This window comes from Pseudorasbora parva, chromosome 9 (assembly GCF_024679245.1).
Source record: "Pseudorasbora parva isolate DD20220531a chromosome 9, ASM2467924v1, whole genome shotgun sequence".
Classification (NCBI taxonomy): Eukaryota; Metazoa; Chordata; class Actinopteri; order Cypriniformes; family Gobionidae; genus Pseudorasbora; species Pseudorasbora parva.
In genome coordinates, this window is record NC_090180.1 from 27575273 (window position 1) to 27598411 (window position 23139).

Consider the following 23139-nt stretch of genomic DNA (forward strand, 5'->3'; position numbering starts at 1 on the left):
TATTTTATCCTTATTTAAGATGATTTACAACAGGCTAGTTAAAATGACAATTCCACGCTATATCATAGTGGCAAACGTAGCCTGCAGTTGTTCAGTTGTTTCAATTTCTAATGTTGCGATAAGGACAGATCAGGTTATTTTCCATGGTTGAAACGTTTTAATTGCATTTGATATTCGAATTGGAAAAAACAACGGATCGCGTATCTTTAGCTGGACATTTAATTTATGTTTATAATTTAGCATAATTAAACATTTATTAAATGGTTTATTTGATTTATTTTTAAATAATAAAATAGCTTGAATCGAATAATTGAACGAAGAAAAAAAAAACAATAGAAAAACTAACACGGGGGCAAGCAAGCAATTCACACGTTTTCATTTTTGCATATGAGGGGCTTTAAATCGGGGGGTGAAATCCGGACAGGTTGTTATAGCTACCCAATCCACAGGGGTCCCTCCACCCACCAGTAGACAACCTTATATATATAACACAGAAAGCCTTGCATGTCCCAATAACTATTAAAACAGTGAGTGTCCTGAGCATTGCAGTTCAGGCTGACTGAGTGACTCTATCATCAGAATTTCGCCCGTGGCAAAAGCCTGTGATTGGGTCCGAATGAAAAGCTGTTCTCAACTTTAATATGTGCCTCATGAACGCGCACAGAAGAAGGCTGTAGGATTATCGGAGAGAAATATCGCTCATAATCACCTCGTGTTTTCTTATTGACACACGCGGGCGAGTGTGTATGCGTGTGTGTATGTGTGTGTGCGCGTGTGTGTGCGTGCGTGTGTGCGTGCGTGCGTGTCTATTTAAGCCTAACTTTTTAAAGGATGATATATCTTGGATATTTCCTGTTTCTTTTTTGTGGGCTCACGCGTGTCATGGCAAGTTACCCGATATGGTGGTAAGTTTTATTACTTTTTTAACCTTTCTATGTGAAATGCAATGAGTTTAGTAGTCTAGAAAGGGTTTGACAAGCTTTCAACTTGACAATGATTTGATTTTGGGGATTGAAAATGTCTGTGACGTAAGCCATAACTGGTGTTGATAGAGATGACGCGATATCTATCTATCTATCTATCTATCTATCTATCTATCTATCTATCTATCTATCTATCTATCTACCTACCTACCTACCTACCTACCTACCTACCTACCTACCTACCTATCTATCTATCTATCTATCTATCTATCTATCTATCTATCTATCTATCTATCTATCTATCTATCTGATATAGATCTGTCTGTCTGTCTGTCGTGCACCTGTTAATAGTTTAATAAATTGCTGTATCAACTTTAATCAACATAGACCTATGATATGGATAACGGGTTTAATTAGTTTATTAAAATGTTCAATGAATTTATTAAAAGAGTTGGTACAATTATTTGTTTCAATATTAAAAAGAGTTTTAAAAATGTTTAAAAAAAATTCTCTCAGTGATCCATATGTTGTCTTTTTGTCACTGATAGCTACATTTTATGACAGGCTGGATCACGTCAAACTTCTCCAAGAGAAGCGAGTGTTCTTTAAATAAAACCCATGTGAGGAATTCATAGTTGGTCTACGTGTAATTTGCCATCGATCATTAATGTAGATCGTTGGATAATGTAGCTGTTCAATTTGTTTCGTTAATCAGAGATAAACTTTATCTGAATTCGTTTAATCTAGGCATATAGCGTATTCAACATTGGATTTTAGTTGTTGTATTTGTATGCACATTATTTAATATGGGCTATTGAACGCTTAGATAATTTAGTTTGGTAATTTGAATAAAACAATTGTAGTAGCCTAATAATAAAATTAAAAAGGCAATTGGTGCTAAGGATTTTGGAAAATTATTGATTGTTAAGAATATACAGGACTGCATAATCATTTGAGAATATATTTAAAAGAATATAATAGAAGGTTTATATCATGAACAAAAATTGTAGAAAATGTCATCATTTCGTGCCTGACAGAAACAAAAGGTGTTCTCTTGAACTAGTCCCCAGATTTCACTCATTGTTTCAGGGATGCAAGACAATAAAGCAGAGTTTTCTCAGTGGTTGTAAAAGCTGTAATTGAGTAGGTCATTAGTCACAGTCCAGGCCACTCTTTTTTGTTAATTGTTGTCTGTCTGACCCTCTTAAGATTTTAAAAGCTGTGCTTTCCTTCTCATTCACAATGCCAATTCAGAGAACAGCATCCAGGAACTACTGTTTCTTATTATGAGTAGCCAACACTTGTTGTGTACTTTTAAAAACTGCACTTGCACATAATATCAATGAAATAAGGTCACATATGTGGTTTGTTAACACAATTCACTATGAAAAAGTGCACTTTGTTATAAAGTCATTAAACGGTTTAATGTAAAGAACATCTGAATTCATGTTTTAATATCCTTTTGTCTTGCTTTAAAGAAGGGCACTTGTTGTGTTGACTAACATGCTACATGTACAGGTATTTCTTATAATGTTAACTGTTATGTTGTTATCAAATAACTTTACTTATTGGAAATTGCAAGTTTCGGTAGAAATTACTTCAAGGCATATTTTAGATTTGTGATAAATTTATCACAAATCCATTCAACCCTTAAACACTTTAACCGTATTTCAAAGACAAGAAAAGTAATTATGAAATTACATATAAAGGTGTATGCAAGTCCTACTCTAGTGGCTCAGTTAGTTGCATTAAATATACATTTAAATTATAATACATTTTCATGGATTGTAAATAACATATTATTAGGTGTCCGGAAACCTAAAGCCATATATATATCTGTACATTTGCTGTTCATTGCCTATGGAGTAGCATGTTTTTTTAGCTCTGGCATCAATTCATGGTAATATTTAGAGGTATCTGAAAACCTCTAAATATTTTTATAAATACAGAAGTTTGGCCTAATTCAGTCTATGCTATTTTTTTGTTTTGTTTTTGTTTTTTGTTATGAATGTAACAAAGACTGCTTCTGAATGATGTGCCCATCTCTCTCGGTTAAAACTATCAGCTTCTGACAGAGGTCTAAATAAAGTCACTGAAGTTAGTTGGATTTGATTTTTTTATTTTTATAGCCAGATTGTTCTCTAAGAAACAAGTGCAATACGTCACAGTTTCGGTTTTCCGTAACAGAAGGGACATGCGTGAAAATATACTGATATTGCTGGGCCATTTAACTCAGAAGGGTGGCCTGCAGTTCTCCAGCTGAGAGAGTTATGTATGTGATATAATAACCTGCAGGACTGCTCATGTCCATGCATGGGAGACCTTGAAAGTATTGGATTTGTCATACATATACCAGCTGATAACATCTAACCCATAACCTATTGTTACATTTAGCTTCAGCCATTATGAAGGAGGTTTTTGACGTGGCTCAGGTATAGAGACCAGGTTCATGGCTTCCTGCTTCTCCTTATGAGATGGTGTTGCCTGACTGCACCCTAAACACCACCCCCCGCACTCCACCTTAAAAGATAAATACCTGGAGGTGAAAGCTTGCCGCACATTCCTTCGCCCAAACACTTCTCTCTTGATGTCAAAGTCGGCTCTGTGGCCCCGGGGCCTACAAGTAAAGTGGTAATTCAGAGGTGCACTTGCTTGGGCTTGCTGAAATATGCATTAAAACCTAGACTGGATACACTTCAGATGAAAAGTGAGCAAATATATCTAAGGCTCCAGAGAAAATGGAAATATTCATTTCTGTCCCTTTGTCTTTTAATTACCTGGCTTTAAGAGATTTGGGGGAGGTAAACACGATACTGTTCTGCTAGGGTGTAGGGTAGATGTCAGCTGTTCCTTTGGGATATCGCAAAAATATGACAACTTAGTTCAAAGAATGCTATGAGTTCCACCTCACTGACCTCAACTGACGCAAATTAGGACAACCATATAAATGCTTGTGTTGCGTTTGATTGATTGATTTAATAAATACCAGTAATAATCCAATCTCAGTGCAGTGATACATTAACAATGAATCCAGTTTGCCCAGTGTGCCAAGAATCTCCAATCTCTGTTGTGTTCCATTCTCTGTTCTTACTAAATGATGATCTCAATATCATAAGCTACAACAGATGACCGGGGCAGACACACGCCCAAGACAGCTGAGCACGAGGACATGTCATTGAAACACCTGTTCACCTCACTCAGCGGTGGTGACGTCTCAAATTCATCAGCTTCTGGCAAAGTACAATACCAAAGTATGAGGTGGTGATTCTAGCCGTCAGCAGAGCCTATTAATTATCACTTTAGTTTTGACTGCAGTATACCTGAGGGCTGTCCACACTTGATGGAACCCACAAACCGTTTGCCAGCTTAAAAAAAGAAAAAAAGGAAGAAGATGATAGTTCTAGCTGGATATGATTGGAGGATCCAGAATTGAAACTGTCAGTGCATGCACACCTGTGACTTCATATTGAATTCTATAATTTGCTTGGCAACTATACTGTACAGTTGGTCTAATGATCTAACATTACTTGCAGTCACTTTTCCTTGGTTAAGATAACGCTTAATCAAGACTTACCTGTGGTTAAACGATTCTAACATCCTCTTCTTGCCTTTTTGGGTGAATATAACAAAACCTCTCTCAAGAATATGTCCAGGTCATAAAAAAGAAATAAGAAATAATGAAGCTCATTTAAAGCTCTCGCTATTGGAACTGTAAATCTCTTTCTGACTATGATGAAAACGCATCATGTACTCATAATGATTTGCTGTACTATAAAATTAATGCTGATTTAAATGAAACATTGTGGATTAAAATGTAGTATTTTTTTTTTACTTTAATTAATGTTTAAAAAAATACAGTAGTGAAAAAAATGTACTTACAAAAAAACCCTCAAAAGTATAATGCATGTATAATAATAATTGTGGAATGTACTTAATTGTCACAAAAATAATGTCACGTTTGCATTGCAGAACAATGCAGGGGGGGGGGGATTAATTCCTGAAGAAAATTATTTTTTTCTTTTGAAATTAATAATACTGCGTGATTTTGACAATTTGTTGTCTTATTCAAAAATGACACAATTTTTTGCAGAACTGCTTTATAAATGAAATTAACTAATTTAATATGATATTTTCAATGGAACTTATTCAACACTAAACTGACTTCAGTAATAATAGCTGATATGCATTATTTTCGTATCACTGTTAAGCTGCTTTGAAACAATATGTATTGTATAAAGCGCTATATAAATAAAAGTGACTTGTCTTTTATTATTCCTATTATTTTATAACTCTTATTCCTCACCTCCAGGCATAGTAATAGAAAAGAAGATCATTCTACATCTATAGTTCTTGGTTCTAGTTTTCAACACCCCAATAAGCTTCTTCTCCATCATTGCATCCTCATGGTTGAAATGCAGATAACTACATAGTTCAAAGATTAGTCAGCCTTTTATTGAATAAAATAAAACCAATTAACTTTTCAATAATTATGGCTTAGATTATAAGGTCTGTTTGAAAATTGTGCAAGTGAAAAACTAAACATTCAATATTTAACATTCTTAGTGCAAGAGAATTACAAAATATGGGTCTCAGTTTCTATTTGATATCTTTAACTACTATGTACTTACATACAAAAAATGTTAGCTACAATGTACTTATTATGTTCATATTGTATTGCAGACCACTTTTGCTGCTATTGCGGTGGGATATGTGTATGGGTAGGTTTAAGGTTGGGTTAAGGGGTAAGGGATAAGAGAGGGGTCAGTAAAATTAATCACAGCTGTAATTAAAGTTTAAGTTTTAAAGTTTTAAATATAAGTATGCAAAAACACTATCAACTGATTAATCTACATGTTAGTACATAGTAGTTAAACACACTTAAAGGGTTAATTCACCCAAAAATGACATTTATGTCATTAATGACTCACCCTAATGTCGTTTCTCACCCGTTCATCTTCAGAACACAGTTAAAGATTTTTAATATTTTAGTCCCAGAGCATATGCAGTCTATGCACACTTTCCTGTCCATGTCCAGAAAGGGAATAAAAGCATCATCAAAGTAGTCCATATGTGACATCAGTTGGTTAATTAGAATCTCTTGAAGCATCGAAAATACATTTTGGTCCAAAAATAACAAAAATTATAACTTAAAGGTCCCGTTCTTCGCGATTCCATCTTTCAAACTTTAGTTAGTGTGAAATGTTGCTGTTAGAGCATAAATAATACCTGTAAAATTATAAAGCTCAAAGTTCAATGCCAAGCGAGATATTTTATTTAACAGAAGTTCCCTTTCAAAGCCTACAGCGAACGGCCGGTTTGGACTACAGCAGGAAGTGCAGGGATGTAATGACGTCACTAGAACCGTTTGTTGACTAACCCTCCGCCCACAAGAACACGCAAAATAGGGGGCGTGGCCTTGTTGCTCTCCCACGTGGAGAAGAGCGCACATTCAGCGCTTGCATCTCCCCGTTATGGTAAGAGGCGGGACCTTTCCGGGCAAAGTGCGCTAAGCTGCTGTCCAATCACAACACGGGAAGCGCTGGCCCAATCAGAACTCTTTACGTATTTCTGAAGGAGGGACTTCATAGAACAAGGAAATCATCAGGCCGTTTTTAGGACAGAGGAAACAGCGGTGTACAGATAAGTAAATTGTGTGAAAAATACTGTGTTTTTTTAACACAAAACATGAACTCATGTTATACTGCACACTGTAAACATAATCAAAGCTTCGAAAAAACGCGAAGAACGGGACCTTTAATTCAGCATTCTTTCTGAACCCCTCAAGAAAAAGATTCAAACGGCCATGAATCAATGAATCGATCAATGATTTCAGCAGTTTGACAGTTTAGCACGCAATCCTAACTGCTGAAATCTGGTGACATTGACGATCCGAATCATTGATCGATTCATTGATTCATGGCCGTTTGAATCTTTTTTTTGAGGAACATGGAATAGAAGATAATGCTAAATAAAGTCATAGTTTTTGTTATTTTTGGACCAAAATGTTTTTTCAATGCCTCAAATGATTCTTACTAACTAACTGATGTCACATATGGACTACTTTGATGATGTTTTTATTCCATTTCTGGACATGGACATTAAATTACAGCTAAAAATTACATATACATTTGAACCTTATACTGTGATCTTACATAGCCTTATATTTTATTCTAGAGACATGTTCTTAAATATTTAAATGTATGCATTTAGCAGCACTTTTATCCAAAGCATTAAACAAATTGAATAAAACTTACATTGAATTCAAGGCAACCCTTAGATTAGTTCATGCATTCCCTGGGAATCATTCCAATCTTTATTATAGTTACATGCATGCATGCAAAGTTTTGATGCTGTTTTAACCATTTCCACATTAAATCATGTTGTATTAACCTATTAACCTGTATTAATTTATGTTCTCTATCTTGTACAACTACTGTTCGCTGTTCACCATTCAACTTCTGAAGCTTACTCGGCACCTGTGCCTATTTTGTGTTCGTTTGACTCGCGCCTGGAACTAAGTTGAAGTTGCTGGGCCTGTCTGAAAGGTCTCTCGTGTTTTGTAAAAAGATTAAAAGATGGTTCTATGTATAAATCAATACAATTCTGGTCAGTCGTGTTGTTGTGGCCAAGCTTTGGTCAATGGTGGCCCCCTAGTTCCGCCCTTGGGTAGCTCTCAGGTTCGTTGTGTATTTGTATGCATGCAAAAGAAATGCATGCAAGAGTGTGAGACAGACGGGGTGGGAGGGGGGATGTAAACGTCCCATGCCATTGGTTTGAGAGGCTACTTGGCCCCTGAGGCAAAGGACTGACAAAGGCTAAGAAAAGGTCAAATTGTAATAGGAGTTACTTAGTGAACAAATCCTCATAGTTTCGCTACACCCTGCTAGATGAGGTTTGGATCTTCTCTCGAGCGAGTTTCATTCAAGTTCCCTCTTGTTTTGTGCTCTCTTAGTCTTTAAAGTAAAAATTCAGATTAAGCTCTTCACTGAGAAAGATGTAAAAAGACCTGACTCATAGTACAATAATGCCAGGGATCAACTTATACAAAGTATAGCCTATTGAAGTCAGTTTAGACAAGAGCGGTCATAGAAATGACATCAAATAGTACGGCATGCAGCAGAATAACAAGGAAGTTGTTAGCTGCCTAGCAATGGCTAGTATGTGTACTTCTGTCGTTCGCGTTTCTTTGAGCATGATTGTACAAGTACTTTTTGTTCTCTTTTACAAAGGCCCAATTAATGAACTACAGTGACGTACAATGAAATTAGTGATTTGCTTTAGGCCAGCATGGTTGATCGAAGTCATCATTAATTTCCTTTACAGCCAGAGATCCATAACTTCCCCACAGAACAATGGATGAGAGGAAGTGTTGTGGAATGCAGCAGGTATAGGAACTGGTCGGTGGTGCATCAGCTGATGAGGGAATGTTGTAGTCTTTGTCATTGAAAGAGCCCTTCAGGTCTAAGCACTACCAGTCAGGGGTCACTAAGGGGCTCAGTTGTTGTGATTAGAAATCAGTTCATAACACAGGTCAACGCACAGCTAATTGAGACTGCTTACACCTTTACAAAGACGTACCTTTAATTTAGGGTGCAAAATGTCAAGTAAATACATTTTAATATTTAATATTCAAAATATTTTAACATACGGTAAATATTATATATAATACAAATTGGTGGTTTAAACCAGATGTGTGTCCAGACTATTATAGTATATTATACTATTTTAAATGTAATTCTCTTCTCTTTATAGTTAACATTAATAATCCTGTGTATGATTTATAAAACGATTCCCTTTTATTACAACATTTTTTGACAATATATTTAAATTAAAACAATGATACTAAATGGTAAATAAAATTGGTAAATTAAGTTATTTAATAGAAAAAATAGGTGCCAGTTCCATGTGTTATATGGGACATGCTCCCAACACGTTTTGCCACTTTGCAATTTTGTCTCAACCCCTTTTTGAAAAAGTAATAAGAAAAAAATGCTTTCGGAACCCCTCTACAGCACACTTTACTGACACTGAGGATGTCCGAATACATCAACCATAATGAATGAGGCTTCTGCTTACATTCTAAGCTTCTAGCGACCTTCGTAGCTTTTATAGGAAAGCAGCATGCAATGTGACTTCAAACGCTTTGGGTTGGACATCAGAAACTGCTGCGCTCCTTTTTGGTCATAGAGATTACTTTACATACTCACTGTTGCATTGCAATTTGTTGTTATTATCCATGCCTTTTTCCCAATAAGGTTTTCAGCTTTGGGCACATCCCTACGTATTAGAGACAACTGGCTCTTTTTGATGAGATTTTGTTCTTAAACATGAGTTGGTAGCACATCAAATGCAGAACTTCCATGAATGTCTTTGTTTTTTCATAGTTAGGGGAGAGTTAGGATAGACTGTTATATTTTAAATTGATGACATAACAACCTGGAAAAAAAACAGTAGCAATGTGCTAATATTACAGACAGCTGACAAACTTTCCACAACATTGCAATGGAAACTCTGAATTGTAAGTGAAAAGCGTGTCAGCACATGTCACATCTGAGCCGTGTGTCATCAAAGAATGGTCGAGTTCAAACTATCCTCTGATGCTCAGCCAGACCAGTGCACACTGTGTCATTACAGGAAGCCACAGACCTATTTCACTTTTGGACAGTTTAAGGATGTCGGTGGCCCTTAATGACAAGGTGCCTGTCCCGCACTGTGAATCCTTAATCAGTATACTACTCCTGTATCAGCTGGCTCTTTCATGTTTGTTTACCACTTAGCAACATGTTATGGCTTTATCTGAACCCCTCCCACAAAGCAAAAGATGTTCAATGCTTATGACAGGTTCAAACAACACAAGCATCAATAGTTCTTACTGCTAAATTTTTTAACTGATGTGGTGCATTTATAATGCCAAGTGTCGGATTGATCTCCTCCTTTGGGACCTGGAGTCCATACACACGTTACCCTTTGATCCTATAATTGTTCTAATTACACTGTTTTGGCTATTTCAGCCACTTTGTAAATGATACACCCGTAATAATGCCATAAGCATGAGTTGTAAGTAAAGAAGGGTCTGTGTTTAAAGCTCATTTTACATGAAATTCCGAATCTGAAATGTGAACATCAAATGTTCTGGTTTAGATGTAGGACCACAGCATAGGATGCTCATGTACTGCTGTCCATGACATGCCACTTAACTAGCTAAACCAGTGAGAATACCTTGGTAAACCATGCCCACCAGACACATTCCTGCTAAACAGGTCCATCAGATAGACCAGGAGCTAACCACCATAGACAGGCCATGTTTATTCATTCAGCCCTTTATCTCTGGCAGGATGCTAGATTTGTTTCAAAATCATTTTGTCTGTAATCAAGACAACATTCATATTTTAGATAGCAATGAAGTTTAGCAAAAGGGGAAAAAAAACAAGAAAAAAGACAGTCGCACTGTATGTTCCAGGACATGTACTTAGAGTGTACTTACCCGAGATAGTACTGAGAGCTATAAGGTTAACATTGGTTAAAGAAGTAGTTCACTTTAAAATGAAAATTACCTCGTTATTACCTCAAGCCATCCTAGGTGTATATGACATTTTTCTTTCTGATAGACACAATCGGGAGTTATATTAATAAATATTCTGACGTGTTCAAGCTTTATAATGGCAGTGATGGGTCCATTAAGTTTGAAGCTCAAAAAAGTGCAAAATCCTTTTTTGATTTTGAAGCTCAAAATCCTTCCATCCATCATAAAAGTACTCGACACGGCTCCTGGGGGTTAATAAAGGCCTTATGAAGCAAATCGATAGATAGAAGTTTATTTGTCATTACAAATGTACCAGTACACTGCAACGAAATGTCGATCGGAGCAAACCTCCGGGCCACAGCTATTACAAGCGCCGCCACGCGCTCTCCAGAAGACACGTCTGCTACGTATGAGAACAGGAAGTGGAATCAATGGGTTTGTGTATGAAAAATACCCATATTTAACCATTCTGCCATTATAAAGTGTGTAAGAGTCAGTATATTTATTAATATAACTCGGATTGTGTTCCTCAGAAAGAAGAAAGTCATATACACCTAGGATGGCTTGAGGGTAATTTTCATTTAAAGTGAACTACTCCTTCGAGGAGAGATTTGCGGTTGCAGTCAGGGTTAGTAATAAGTTATTACACAGTTATTATAAATACTATAGTAAGCATATAGTATGCACATGCAGAAAAAGACTGTAAAATTGTGAACCCAGTCAGTTGCTCACCTCTATGTTTTCCACCACAGGTCTTTGGCGGTGGGACACCAGTACACTTCTCTGGGTACCCAGCCCATCCTGTGCAGCTCAATTCCTGGTCTGGTGCCCAAACAGCTCCGCTTCTGCCGCAACTATGTGGAAATCATGCCTAGTGTGGCAGAGGGGGTGAAAATCGGCATCCAAGAGTGTCAGCATCAGTTTCGTGGCCGCAGATGGAATTGTACTACTATCAATGATAACCTGGCCATCTTCGGACCAGTGCTGGATAAAGGTAAGCATAATAAAAGATTTAATGGGAATAATGGAAATTAGAGACAGAGAGAAAGAAGATAGTCGGGAACAAAATGGGAATTGCCCATAGTAGCAACCATACCCCAATATGTGCAAGTTAACACTGTTTTGCAATGGTTGTCAACCAGATCAGTGGTGAAACAGATCATTCCAAATATACTTATACTGCCTTTAAATGTTTTGGCTTATTCTTATAGATTTAAAAATCCTATATGAATCTTCAACACGATCTCATGGTCATGCGTATAAATAGTACGAGTTTGCAATCTCGTGGAATGTATACGCCAAAATGAGTTTTGGCGTGCGTATGGTACGCGGTTTTTCGCGTGCATATGACACGCTCTTGGGTAGGTTTAGGGTGGTGGGGAGGGGGGTTCGTATGTATAATACGCCATAAAGTGCGTATCATATGCACGCGAAAAACCGCGTACCATATGCACGCCAAAACTCATTTTGGCGTATACATTCCACGAGATTGCAAACTCGTACTATTTATACGCATTTTCGTGAGATCCGTCTCGAATCTTATAAAGCCACCGTTTCTAAAAAATTTAAGAACAGGAATGTGATCAGTCTTTATCCACACCATAATGAAAGCTACCTAAAAATCATATTTCATTCAGTGCTTCTTTGTATTCTGTGGCTATGTAACAAAATGGCTTTTCAATTACAAGAAAAGTCCCTGTTTGCACACAGCTCTGATTACTGAGATTACTCTGTTGTTCTGTGCACATTATTTATTTGCTGCTCTCTAATCCCACTCTCAATGGGCATTAGTCAGGTGCACTGGACTATGACAGTTTGTACAGATGTAGTGATGTACGCGTGTAAAGTGGGTGGGACATGTTTTGTTTGTTTCTGTCGAAGGGAATCCCCACATTTTTCATTGTGTTTGTCCCGGCACAGTAAAAGTAATGCATCTCACAGCAGCAAAACACTACGCACTTCAGAAGTATCTCACTGTGTGTGTAACACGCACACATTAACAGACATACTTCACCGCTCAAATGGATTACATTGCCAGCTTGTGTGTTTGTCTAAGGTGAAGTTATGAATGTGTTGTTTTGGTCTTTAATCAGTTGGGATTCTTGTCTAAGGCACAAGTCTGTGCATAACACATATTTTAGGGTTATGTAGATTTAACAACATGAGGTGGCATTTTCAGCAAAACTCCCAATCAACTGTTTTGCTAAGGTAAGCATAATTGCTATTGCTCAAACAACTGCAACTTGACAAGGAACTTGTGAATACTTAAGTAAACTACAGTTTAAGCTATTTGATGTGATGGGGGTTAATATTTTTTAAATACAGAGGTATCAAGTCATTTATTTATTAATTTATTTTATATAACTATCAAAACAGTGATCAATATATAGCCACATTTAATTAAATATAATATTACTGTTAAAATGAGTGTGTCATTGTAACAAAATGTTACAAAATAGCAATGTAATATTTTGTCACACAACACCATTACACTTTGTAGAAGTAGCTTGTGGAGTATCTACTGGAAAAAAATACAATGTTTTTAAAACAGCTGAGTTACTGAAGAATATAGTTTTCAGATGTTGCTCTGGAATGTCTAGATTTTGAAAGAGTAGAGATGTGTTTAATAGGCTTTTTGGCTACCTGTTGCTGCCTCTGTTGTATCAGTTCACCTCTCACAGAGTCCAGGAGAAACAACGAGGGGTCAGGGTACAAGGGGCCAGAGCTCGTCGAGGGGATGAATGCTGATAACCGGCTACAGTGGAAGGCGAGCCAATTGCTTTTAATAAACTCTCAAGCAATTGTTACATTGATGGAGAGGGCTTGAGCCCAAGCATGCCACTGATGATGGGAGGACTACTCAGGTCTTCTCCATTGTAGTGTTAATAGCCACTCCATATCCCCTGCAGTTCCCCCTCCTCCGGTCTAAATTGAAGGGGAGATTGGTCAGGGACAGGGGTGATGGAGGTTTAAACCAGGTCAGTCATCGGGGTCCAGGGGTGGCTTTAGTAAATCATTTTGATTGGATTAAAGCTTCTGAAGCTCTTAATAATGTGAGAGGTCAAAGCGGGCAGATTAAGTGCTTTGTTGGGGGCGGTTTAAGGGCCGCTTCGAAGCTCAGAAGCTTTTCATAGAGCTTAAAGAAGAGCACCTCTCACTTTCAATCCATTGTGACTAGCGCTGTCACTTTAGCGGAGCTAGTGCTATTGTGTGGTGGTGTTAATGTCTGTAGTGCAGACGGATGCGTGTCGGTTTCCTCCTCTGTTTTGTGCTGGGCTGAATGGAGCGCTGATCTTTAATAAGTCTTCAGTGGCTTGTTACTGACAATCACACAACTGTCTGAGATTTGCTCGGGTATTTTCAGCAGACATGGATGATGTTTCTTTAGCATTTGAGGTGATAACAGAGAAATGTTTTATATGAAGTGACAGTCCCAGTTTGTTTCAGCATCCCAATGACATGATTTTAGGGCGGTATTATTTGTCCATTGGCAGATGAGGGGAGTCTTTTTGAAACCTGTCTGAAGTAAAAAAAAAATGTATTTGAATGTATTTATTTTTTCAATCCCAATGGGGACACTGGAGCAAAAAGTTCAAACTTCTCTTTTAAAGGCCTTTGTTTTATACGTGTACTGTTGTAAAGAGATTGACAGCATTCTTAGTCACTAACTTGGCATGGAAAATCAGTCCGTTTTGCCACCTAGCTTTGCTTGCTTTGTACTTCTCATAAATCCGTGTCGCCTACAGTATTGCATTGTTTTGCAAAGGTAAACTGCCTCTCCAATCTCCAAAGCCTCAACTATTTATTTTACAGTGTTGCCTCGGGCTACGTCTGTATCAGCGCTCATTAATTTACATTAACCAAAGTGTCAAAACATGGCCCACTGGAATCTGCTCGCGATGAAAGGAGAGTCAGCGCAGGTGTTCTAGAAGAGTTTGATGAACACACCTTTAGCAGATAACGTTGCCAGTCGCATGCAAGCTGTAACTGGACACCAGAATTAACTTGTTCTTACTGTCACTCGAGATTTCTGTTGTTACTGAAATCAGACAGTTAAACTGAAAAGCAGTGATTTATGTACCGACAGATTACACACAGATAACTTTCTGGTCTTTTACGTACATGTTCCACTATACTGTTTTTGTGATATTTATTCAAAATAGCTGTTCTTGCAATTTCCTCAGACATTTAACATGTCCCTTTACATTGCAATTCCTTAAGTGACATCGTTGGCCAACACCACAAAGTGAAGTAAAGGAATCCCCTGACTCTTAATGCTAACACCCTCATCTAAAACAACTTTGCATGAGGTCAGGCTACCCGGGTTATGACCTCTGCCCTCAGGAGGAGAAACTGTTACAATTTAGGATGTACTGAGAGCACCATGCCTTTCATCAAATGCATGTTTAACTGTGCCGGGGGAGGTCTGCTCACCAGCATATCATTAACTCTGCCCAAGGAAGAAAGAATGGGGTGTGGCAAACGGAGTTGATGGTGGGACCTTAGCCCCGCCTCCTGCTGGGCCCAACTCACCACACAATATCTGGGCGACCATAAGATTAAGCCAGAGAGAAAGCTCCTTTCACAATTCACACGCCCTTTAGATTGTTTTATTAAACCATTTCAATGGGGATTTCCCCGTCTGCCGACAAGTGGGGTCCAGCCAATGCATAGTTTTCTGTTGCTATGACTTAACTTGGTCCCCACTAATCACTGGCAAGGGCAAATTTCATATAAAATATCGGGGGGCTTTTGTGTGTGTAATTCACCGTGACAGTGGCAGCACAATGGGGGATTCAGGATCCCAGCAGGTAACAGGGACCACTTGCCATGTGAGGGTCCAGCAAAGTTAGCCAGAAGGTGGGCAGCAGGGGCCAACTGTTGTCACAAATAATCAGTCCAGTCGGACTTCACCTGCATTTTTTTCTCAGGTAAAGACTCCCTGACACTCTGTGTCTCTATATCTCCTATTTATCCATTTTTTGATCCATTCTTCCTCTGGATATTAATCTGCCCCCTCTTTTCCCCAACACTGTCTCTCCTTTATTCCCCTAACCAGTCCTCCTTTTCATTGTCAGCCAGCCGTATTTGACCCACATTTTATTGGCTTCCTGATCATAAAACATAGGCCACTCAGTTGGTTTTAAATTGTAATTGAATGGCCCTTTCAGGCCTGGCTATTCATACCCCTAGCCACTATATGATTTATTTGATGGATATGGACACAGACGTTCCTAATTTGAGGAAGAGAAATCAAAGGCATTTGTGCCACAGATAAAGACCATCAACTGATATAGGTTTTAATATTTTTGTAGTTAAGAACAAAGAAACATTCAAAGGCACCAAATCTCTTTGTCATTATAATTAGCATTAAGGAAAAAGAAAGACTTGTGGCCAGTTTTGCAACATCATTATCTCTAGCCTTGATTTCTCTAACCAGTTGGAACCTGCAACAAAGGAAGACTTGATTCACGTCTCCATAGCCGTTTCCTCTCTCCTGCAAGTGCAAGACTGCACAAGACTACAGAGTATTTATCAAAATTACCAACCTCATTAGCTGTCTGTTGGAAAATGCTTTTAAGTTTGTATGGGGCCCTCGTCAGCAAGAATCGTCACAAAATCCCCTGTTAGACAGAATGTTGGATCATCTTTTGAGATTATAATCAACCAAAAACTTGCATTGTTCATTCTTCAAATTAATTCTGAAAGTAACGCGCTGGGTCTTGTTACCACAATTCAACAGTGAGTCTTAGCTATGAGTAATATGGGTCTATTTCTCCATCTCAGAGTTGCTTAATTGAGTCTTTCTAATTATAGACTTGTCAGCCTTGTATTTACCTTATCTGGAAGGATATGCTTGGTCTTCCCTGACTCATGCCTCAGTAATGCCTCACCTTGTCCACAAAGAGACCTGAGTGAACTGCCTTTACCTGCACATTTTACCACATGCTCAGATGTTTAATTTAATTGAGATTATTATTATGCTTTTTTATAGAATGTAATCTCCCTATCAGTCCATAACTTTTCTATAACATCCTAAGGTGTAACACATGTAACTTTGATCTTTTCTCTGTGCATTTCCATAGCCACCAGAGAGTCAGCATTTGTCCATGCAATAGCCTCAGCGGGGGTAGCATTCGCTGTGACGCGGGCTTGCTCTGAGGGCTCTGCCACCATCTGCGGCTGTGATACGCAGAGGAAAAGACCGCCAGGAGAGGGCTGGAAGTGGGGTGGCTGCAGTGAGGATGTAGAGTTTGGCAGCATGGTATCACGAGAGTTTGCTGATGCTCGTGAGAATCGGCCAGACGCTCGCTCTGCTATGAATCGTCACAACAACGAAGCTGGACGTGTGGTGAGCACTTTTTCCCTGGTTATGTTGGCCTGGTAAAAAAAACCTGCTGAAAATACCAAAATGCTTCTCCACTCTGGTTCAGGTTAGATTATTCTCCTTTGCTGGTAGATTAGTATATACTCAGCACTGCAAAAAATGCTCTTCTTATTTAGTATTTTTTCTTTTTTCCAGTCCAAATATCAAAAAATTCTTAAATCAGGATGCATTTACTAGATGCTAGTTTTTCTTGTTTTCTGGGGGAAAATATTAAAAATGAAGTGAGTTTTTGCTTAAAACAAGCAGAATGATCTGCCAATGGGGTAAGAAAAAGAATCTTATTTCTGTTTGGGACGGAAACAAGAAACAAGAACAAGGAACAAGATTATTTTTCTCACCCCATTGGCAGACAAGTTTGCCTGTTTTAATCAAAAACTAACTTAATTTTGATTTGATTTTCAACAACACAAGAACAAATATTTTATGTCGTTTTACTTATATAGTAAATGTATCTTGATTTAAGAATTGTTCGATATTTAGACTAGAAACAAGACAAAAAATGCTAAGCAAGAAAAGCATTTTTTAGGGTGAGGTTAGTTTATGCTACTTGCTTATGAACCCCCCCCCCCCACGCACACACACACACCCACACACACACACAAACTTAAATGAAAATGTTAACTTAAATTGCATATGCAATTTTAGTACTAAGATCAATATTCTGTTTTCATTTTTCCTCTAGTCAATCAATGAACACATGTACCTGAAATGCAAGTGTCATGGACTTTCGGGGAGCTGTGAGGTGAAAACTTGCTGGTGGTCGCAGCCTGACTTTCGGGTGATAGGTGACTACATGAAGGATAAGTATGACAGCGCATCAGAAATGGTGGTGGAAAAACATCGGGAATCACGAGGCTGGGTTGAGACCTTACGGCCAAAGTACACCTTCTTCAAGCCCCCTACTGAAACTGACCTTGTCTACTATGAAAGCTCACCTAACTTCTGTGAACCCAACCCAGAAACCGGCTCCTTTGGCACTCGTGACCGTATGTGTAACCTGACGTCACACGGCATTGACGGCTGCGACTTGCTCTGTTGCGGCCGAGGCCACAACACTCGAACTGAGAAACGCAAGGAGAAATGCCACTGCATTTTCCACTGGTGCTGCTACGTGAGTTGCCAGGAGTGTACGCGAGTTTATGATGTCCACACCTGCAAGTAAGCACTTGCACCAAACCAAAACCAGATTGTGCCAGATCAGACATTTGCGGTTGTGAACATGCAAGGGCCTTTCGCCGAAACTTGCGGACTGAGTTGAATCGAGTTGTTTGTGGTTTCACTAATAAGACAATCACAAAAAATATACAGTGGACAGTAAAATAATTCTAAAAGACCTTTAATAAGAATGCTGTTTAATCAGACAAAAAGATCCACCTGGACCAATGTTGAGGACAAACACAGGCCTTTGGAAGGGACTAATCGTTTCCAGTCTGATATGGGAGGGGACAAGTGATGGATCAGATTACTAGCGACTCAGGCCTTTGGGACTTTGGCCAATTGTGTCTCCAAGAAAACAGAAAATCTTTGAAAGAGAGAAGTTTTATCGGCACGTGGCAGCAAACTTTTTGTAACAACAAAGGCAGCACAAACCGAATACCAGGGTTTGCCCAGGTGTGTCTCTGAAATATGTTAATAGCTGCATTTTAACAATAGCCTTACTACTAACACCATTAAAGAAGCTATTTGTATATTTTTAATACAAAGTGCATTCCAACAAACCTGAATACCAGCAAACAACTAATTAACAAATTCCTTTACAACATATAATTCGCTTTATGTTGTATTTGTGTCTAAGACCAAACATTGGACTTATATATTAAGTTGAGTTCATAGCAAGTTACTAACATTAGGTTATGAATGCACTTGTACCTGAGTGAATGTCCATACATGTATATGTCATTTTCTTGAGATGATTTTAGAACGTATCGCACATATCAAGACCTCTTTTAGCTAGAGTCATTTAGGCTGCTTTCATACTTGTTTCAACTGCTCTGCCAAACCAGAGTTCACTTGCTCCACCTTTTTTCCTGACCTTGCTGGATTGTGTTCACACTGTATTTTTGGATCGGAACCATGGTATGTTTTCTTTATCAATGCTGCAGCTGTTTACCCCTGTTGCTAGTCAACAACTACTGTAAAATGGACAGCCAGGCTCAATTTTGTACTTTGTTTTTTGAATCTTTGGCTTTGTTTCCAAAGCATTAACACAAAACGGCACTTGTGTCTGTCTGCCGCGAATGTATTGCAAAGGATCCAAAGAACATCTGCTTGCAGAGTGTCAGGCCTGCTTGTCAGGAAAGTAATTGAGCCTCTATATATTCTTCATTTTAGATCAGATGAGTGAGCAGACACAAACACATAATGACCATATCATGTGCCACCAATAGTTGTTCACGTCAACGATTTAGGACAGTTGTGCCCATATCACATCACAGACTACCTTTTGAAGTGGATTCGGGTTTGGTTCATGAGTGCACACCTGATTTCGAAAAAAGCATTCATGTTGTACAATTTGTCCAAATAAATCCGGGTGTGCACCAAAAGTGCTAGTGTGAAAACCCAGTTTTCCCCAAAGATCAATAATCTTTTAAAGCGAAATCAACCGATGGCAGCACTTCTATCTTGAAACGGAGCATGATATTAATTTGCCTTATTTGTATGTGACAGTATTATTGATATTTCACAGACAGAGAGGTTTATGACATTTCAGAATGAATATACAAGGTAATTGTGCCTTCATTCACTAGCTGAAACACTACATGTAGGGTCCAAAATTAACACAAAAATTTGCCAAGTGTCAAATGTGGCTAAATGCATTTTTTATTTTTTTATTTTTTTTATTTTATTTTATTTTAAGAAACTAATGCAAAACAGAAGATAATTTTGTCAATCCACCCACATTTGACAGGCGGTGAAAAGCTTTTTGTAATTATTATTAAGACTTTTGTTTGGTAAAAGGATAATGATGGACCATTGATTGGTTTTGTTTCAGCTATGACAAAATTAATTATTCAGTTTTTATTCACAATTGTAATACTCAAGTATTTTTAGCATCTGTCTTTAATAGCCATTATATGTGAATCCATGACCAAAATTAATGTGTTTTTATTATTCTTTAGACTTTACCTACCCGGTTTGAATGTTAGCAGCAGTGCAGAAACTAAATGAACTACTCTCATTTATAATGAATGCTGCTAACTAATAACAGGTTTGCTGTTATATTTATGTGTGATTATGTGCTTGTGCATTCGTGTTTCTGTGTAAATCTACTGTAAGTGTCTTGATGTTCGTATGTAAATGTGTCTGTATATGTGCATGGCTCTTTGTTTTCTTCTTTCTGTGAAAGACACTGTGTAAGCATAGTTAACAACTAAAATGTGAAGTTTTCTACTAATGGAATCTTGATAGAGTTTGTATTCGTTAACCAAATAGAGATATTCTAACACGTTTGCATTTCCTTTTGAACAATAGCTTGTAAAAATATATGTGCTGTATGAAAACTAAGATGCATTGAAAATGTTATTAAAAGCCACGGTATATTTTGAAATACATTGAAAAATGTACAACCAACTTTCTGAAGAATATTTTGTGATCATATGGTCCATTCACAAGTATAATATTATATTATACAAATATGTGTATCTAGCAAGCATACCCTGTAATATATTAAGTCAGTCTAGTATTGCAGGGAAATGTGAGAAATCAGAGATAAATCCCCAGCTTGTAAAAATCTTTGGCAGAAGTTCTTTTCGCAGATCTTTCCTCAAAGAAAATTAACTCAAGTTTCCTCTTGCCCATCTCACACTGATTTAATCTCTCATCAATCAGGGATCATTTCAAAGTGCATGCCCTATTCAGCATTCCACAAAGCTTTATTTAACATTATGATCTGCCCCTAACAACAAAATCAATACTTTTTCTTTTTTTTTATGTGTACATCACTGCATCTTAATTTCAATTGCTTGCTTCCACACAGTTCAATTTGTATTCTAAACATGGTCTTAAATTCCAAAGTTTTGTACAGACTAGTTCTGTGTTTATGGATTTCTAAAGTTTGAGGATTTTTTATGATTATTTATTTGACTGTACTGTATATATTAGTAAGAGTATATATTTGCTGACAAAAGATTATTACTTGTGTGGAAAATGTTGTTTTGTGTAAAAGTTTCATCAGCAACCAGAAACTGTTGTTGCTGTTTTTTTCACTGACCACATAGGATGCACTGTATGTCCTGCTCTCTGTTATTAGAATTCTAGCTGTTAATGTTATAACCAAATTAAATAATAAAAAAATACAAGCAAATTTTTATTTTTCGTCATTTTTGATTCAAATGTGTTTTTGGTTCATAGACATCAAGTTGCATATGAAAGTTTAATATTTTTATTTAGGGGTAAGATCAAATCTAAATATGAGTAACAATAATAGTCCTATTTGTAATTTGCAAGAGCAAAATGCTATAGAAAAACTATTTAAAATATGCAACTATGACTATAATATACTCGGTTACTAACATAACCAAGGTTCTACCAGAAAGACTCGAGAGGCTAGATGAAGTACAATAAAGTAACAAGTTTATTAACAGACCAGCAAGTATTATAATTAGAGGTTCTTTGGCATAGGCCCCATTCATAGCTCTCGTCTCAAAGGTAAGAGACTCTGCATTTCCTGCCTGAAGATGAAGGCAGGGGTGCAGCCAACCTCCTGGGAGGTATAGGCGAGGACCATCCTGGTGGTGGTGGGGAGGATGGAGGTAAATGTTGGCGTCAGCATCTGCAAACTCAGATGTATAAGTGACCATTTTTATACTCTGAGAATTAGGACATGATTGGTCAGGTATGAATGTGATGAGTGACAAAACATTTAATCTTCCTGGCAGAACTTTACGCTAGAGCTTTCATTTCCCTTAGATACGGAATGAGTACTGTGTCGTTTGTCTTAAAAATAAAAGTCATCATGAAATAAAGACGACAAGATGCTACGGAGAAAACTTCTTTTTCTCAGATTCTGAAGCCTACAATCACGCAGTGAATACTGCACGTCGATTGGTTCAAAATGTTCAAGAAATTGAACCAATGATTTGTGAGCCCACTCAAGCCCACTGAAATGGGCGGAGACTCTGGCTATAAAAGCATCCATCTCACTATGGCAAATTGATTGCTTTTGACTGAAGTGACGCAATAGGTGTCTTCACATGTAGCACAGTACTTGTTCTGTATATAAGGTAACCGGGGTTACGTTAGTAACCGAGTACATCCCTAGCGATACTACTCAAGTACTGCGTTGTTTGTCTTATTAATATAAATAAGACAAGACACTACAGGGATAATACAATTATTCCGTGCTATGTAAGATGACAACTAAATAAAGTGAGAAGCACTTAACAAAGGGCTCCAAGTCATTCACCAGAACCCCATTACTAGGACCTACACTGTAAAAAAAAAAAAAAAAAAATGGCTGAAAATTTCTAGTGATTAATCATATCTAAATGTTTCCGTTACCAATTCTGTGAATTGATACATTTTTCATTGGGCCGAATTGAAAGTTCTGTGAATTGATGCAATTTTAGATGTTATCAGTCACAAGAAATGTTTCAACTGGAGATAAAAAAAAAATTTACACTGTAGTTTATGAATGTACTGGGCAGACAGTGGTTATTCCCAGACTAAGTTGGGAATATTACAAAAACACGTGAGGGCAACAGTTCATGTAGAAAGGACTTGCGATTGAAGCAAGGAGGTCATTCCTTTCGTGGCGTGTGCTCTAATTCCCAAGGGACATTGAAGGCCCAAAGTGGAGTACACAAGAGCTCCATGGAAAGCAGGACATCATGCAGTGCATCCTTGCTTTCCACAGAGGTTTTGACCACGCTGTTGAATAACAGGTGTCTTTGAGTGAATTGTAGTACATAACCTCGTTTTTAGGTGTGTGGCATGTGCAGAGCCCCTGAGAGAATCAGAGCAGGGCAGAGGATATCAGTGCTTGGACAAGTGTGATCTCACGCTCCCCATCACTTATTGATGCGGAAAACCAAAGCTGCTCCTCCATCTAAGCCTTAATGTATCACTTCAGCCATTCCTGGACGTATTGACACCACATGAGAAACTGTTATCTGCTGGTAGTGCAGCTAACTGTGAAAGGGTGGCGTCACTGGCTATCATTCTTTTCGTGGAATGATGAATGGTAGGGAACTCCAGATCATCTCTCACTTTTGGAGGAAGGTCTGTTGGCAAACTGGCACTACCACTAGCCTGTCATCTGGATTCAATCCCAGACAAATGACCAATATCTGGTCTCCCACAACACA

General features: G+C 37.9%; 1 protein-coding gene across 1 annotated transcript; it reads left to right on the plus strand.

The window, feature by feature from the left end:
* Positions 1 to 541: 541 nt before the first annotated feature.
* Positions 542 to 21038, plus strand: wnt3a (wingless-type MMTV integration site family, member 3A). The gene is made up of 4 exons (XM_067452141.1): positions 542 to 905; positions 11199 to 11440; positions 16533 to 16798; positions 17517 to 21038. Exons 1-4 carry the CDS (start codon positions 832 to 834, stop codon positions 17994 to 17996), a joined length of 1062 nt encoding a protein of 353 aa, XP_067308242.1. The 5' UTR covers positions 542 to 831; the 3' UTR covers positions 17997 to 21038.
* Positions 21039 to 23139: the final 2101 nt, after the last annotated feature.

Excerpts from the sequence above, each read along its gene's own strand:
- wnt3a (XM_067452141.1), top strand. The coding sequence starts at position 832 with ATGATATATCTTGGATATTTCCTGTTTCTTTTTTGTGGGCTCACGCGT. Across the intron at positions 906-11,198 it reads GCAAGTTACCCGATATGGTG|GTCTTTGGCGGTGGGACACC; the intron begins GTAAGTTTTATT and ends TTTCCACCACAG. Across the intron at positions 11,441-16,532 it reads CGGACCAGTGCTGGATAAAG|CCACCAGAGAGTCAGCATTT; the intron begins GTAAGCATAATA and ends GCATTTCCATAG.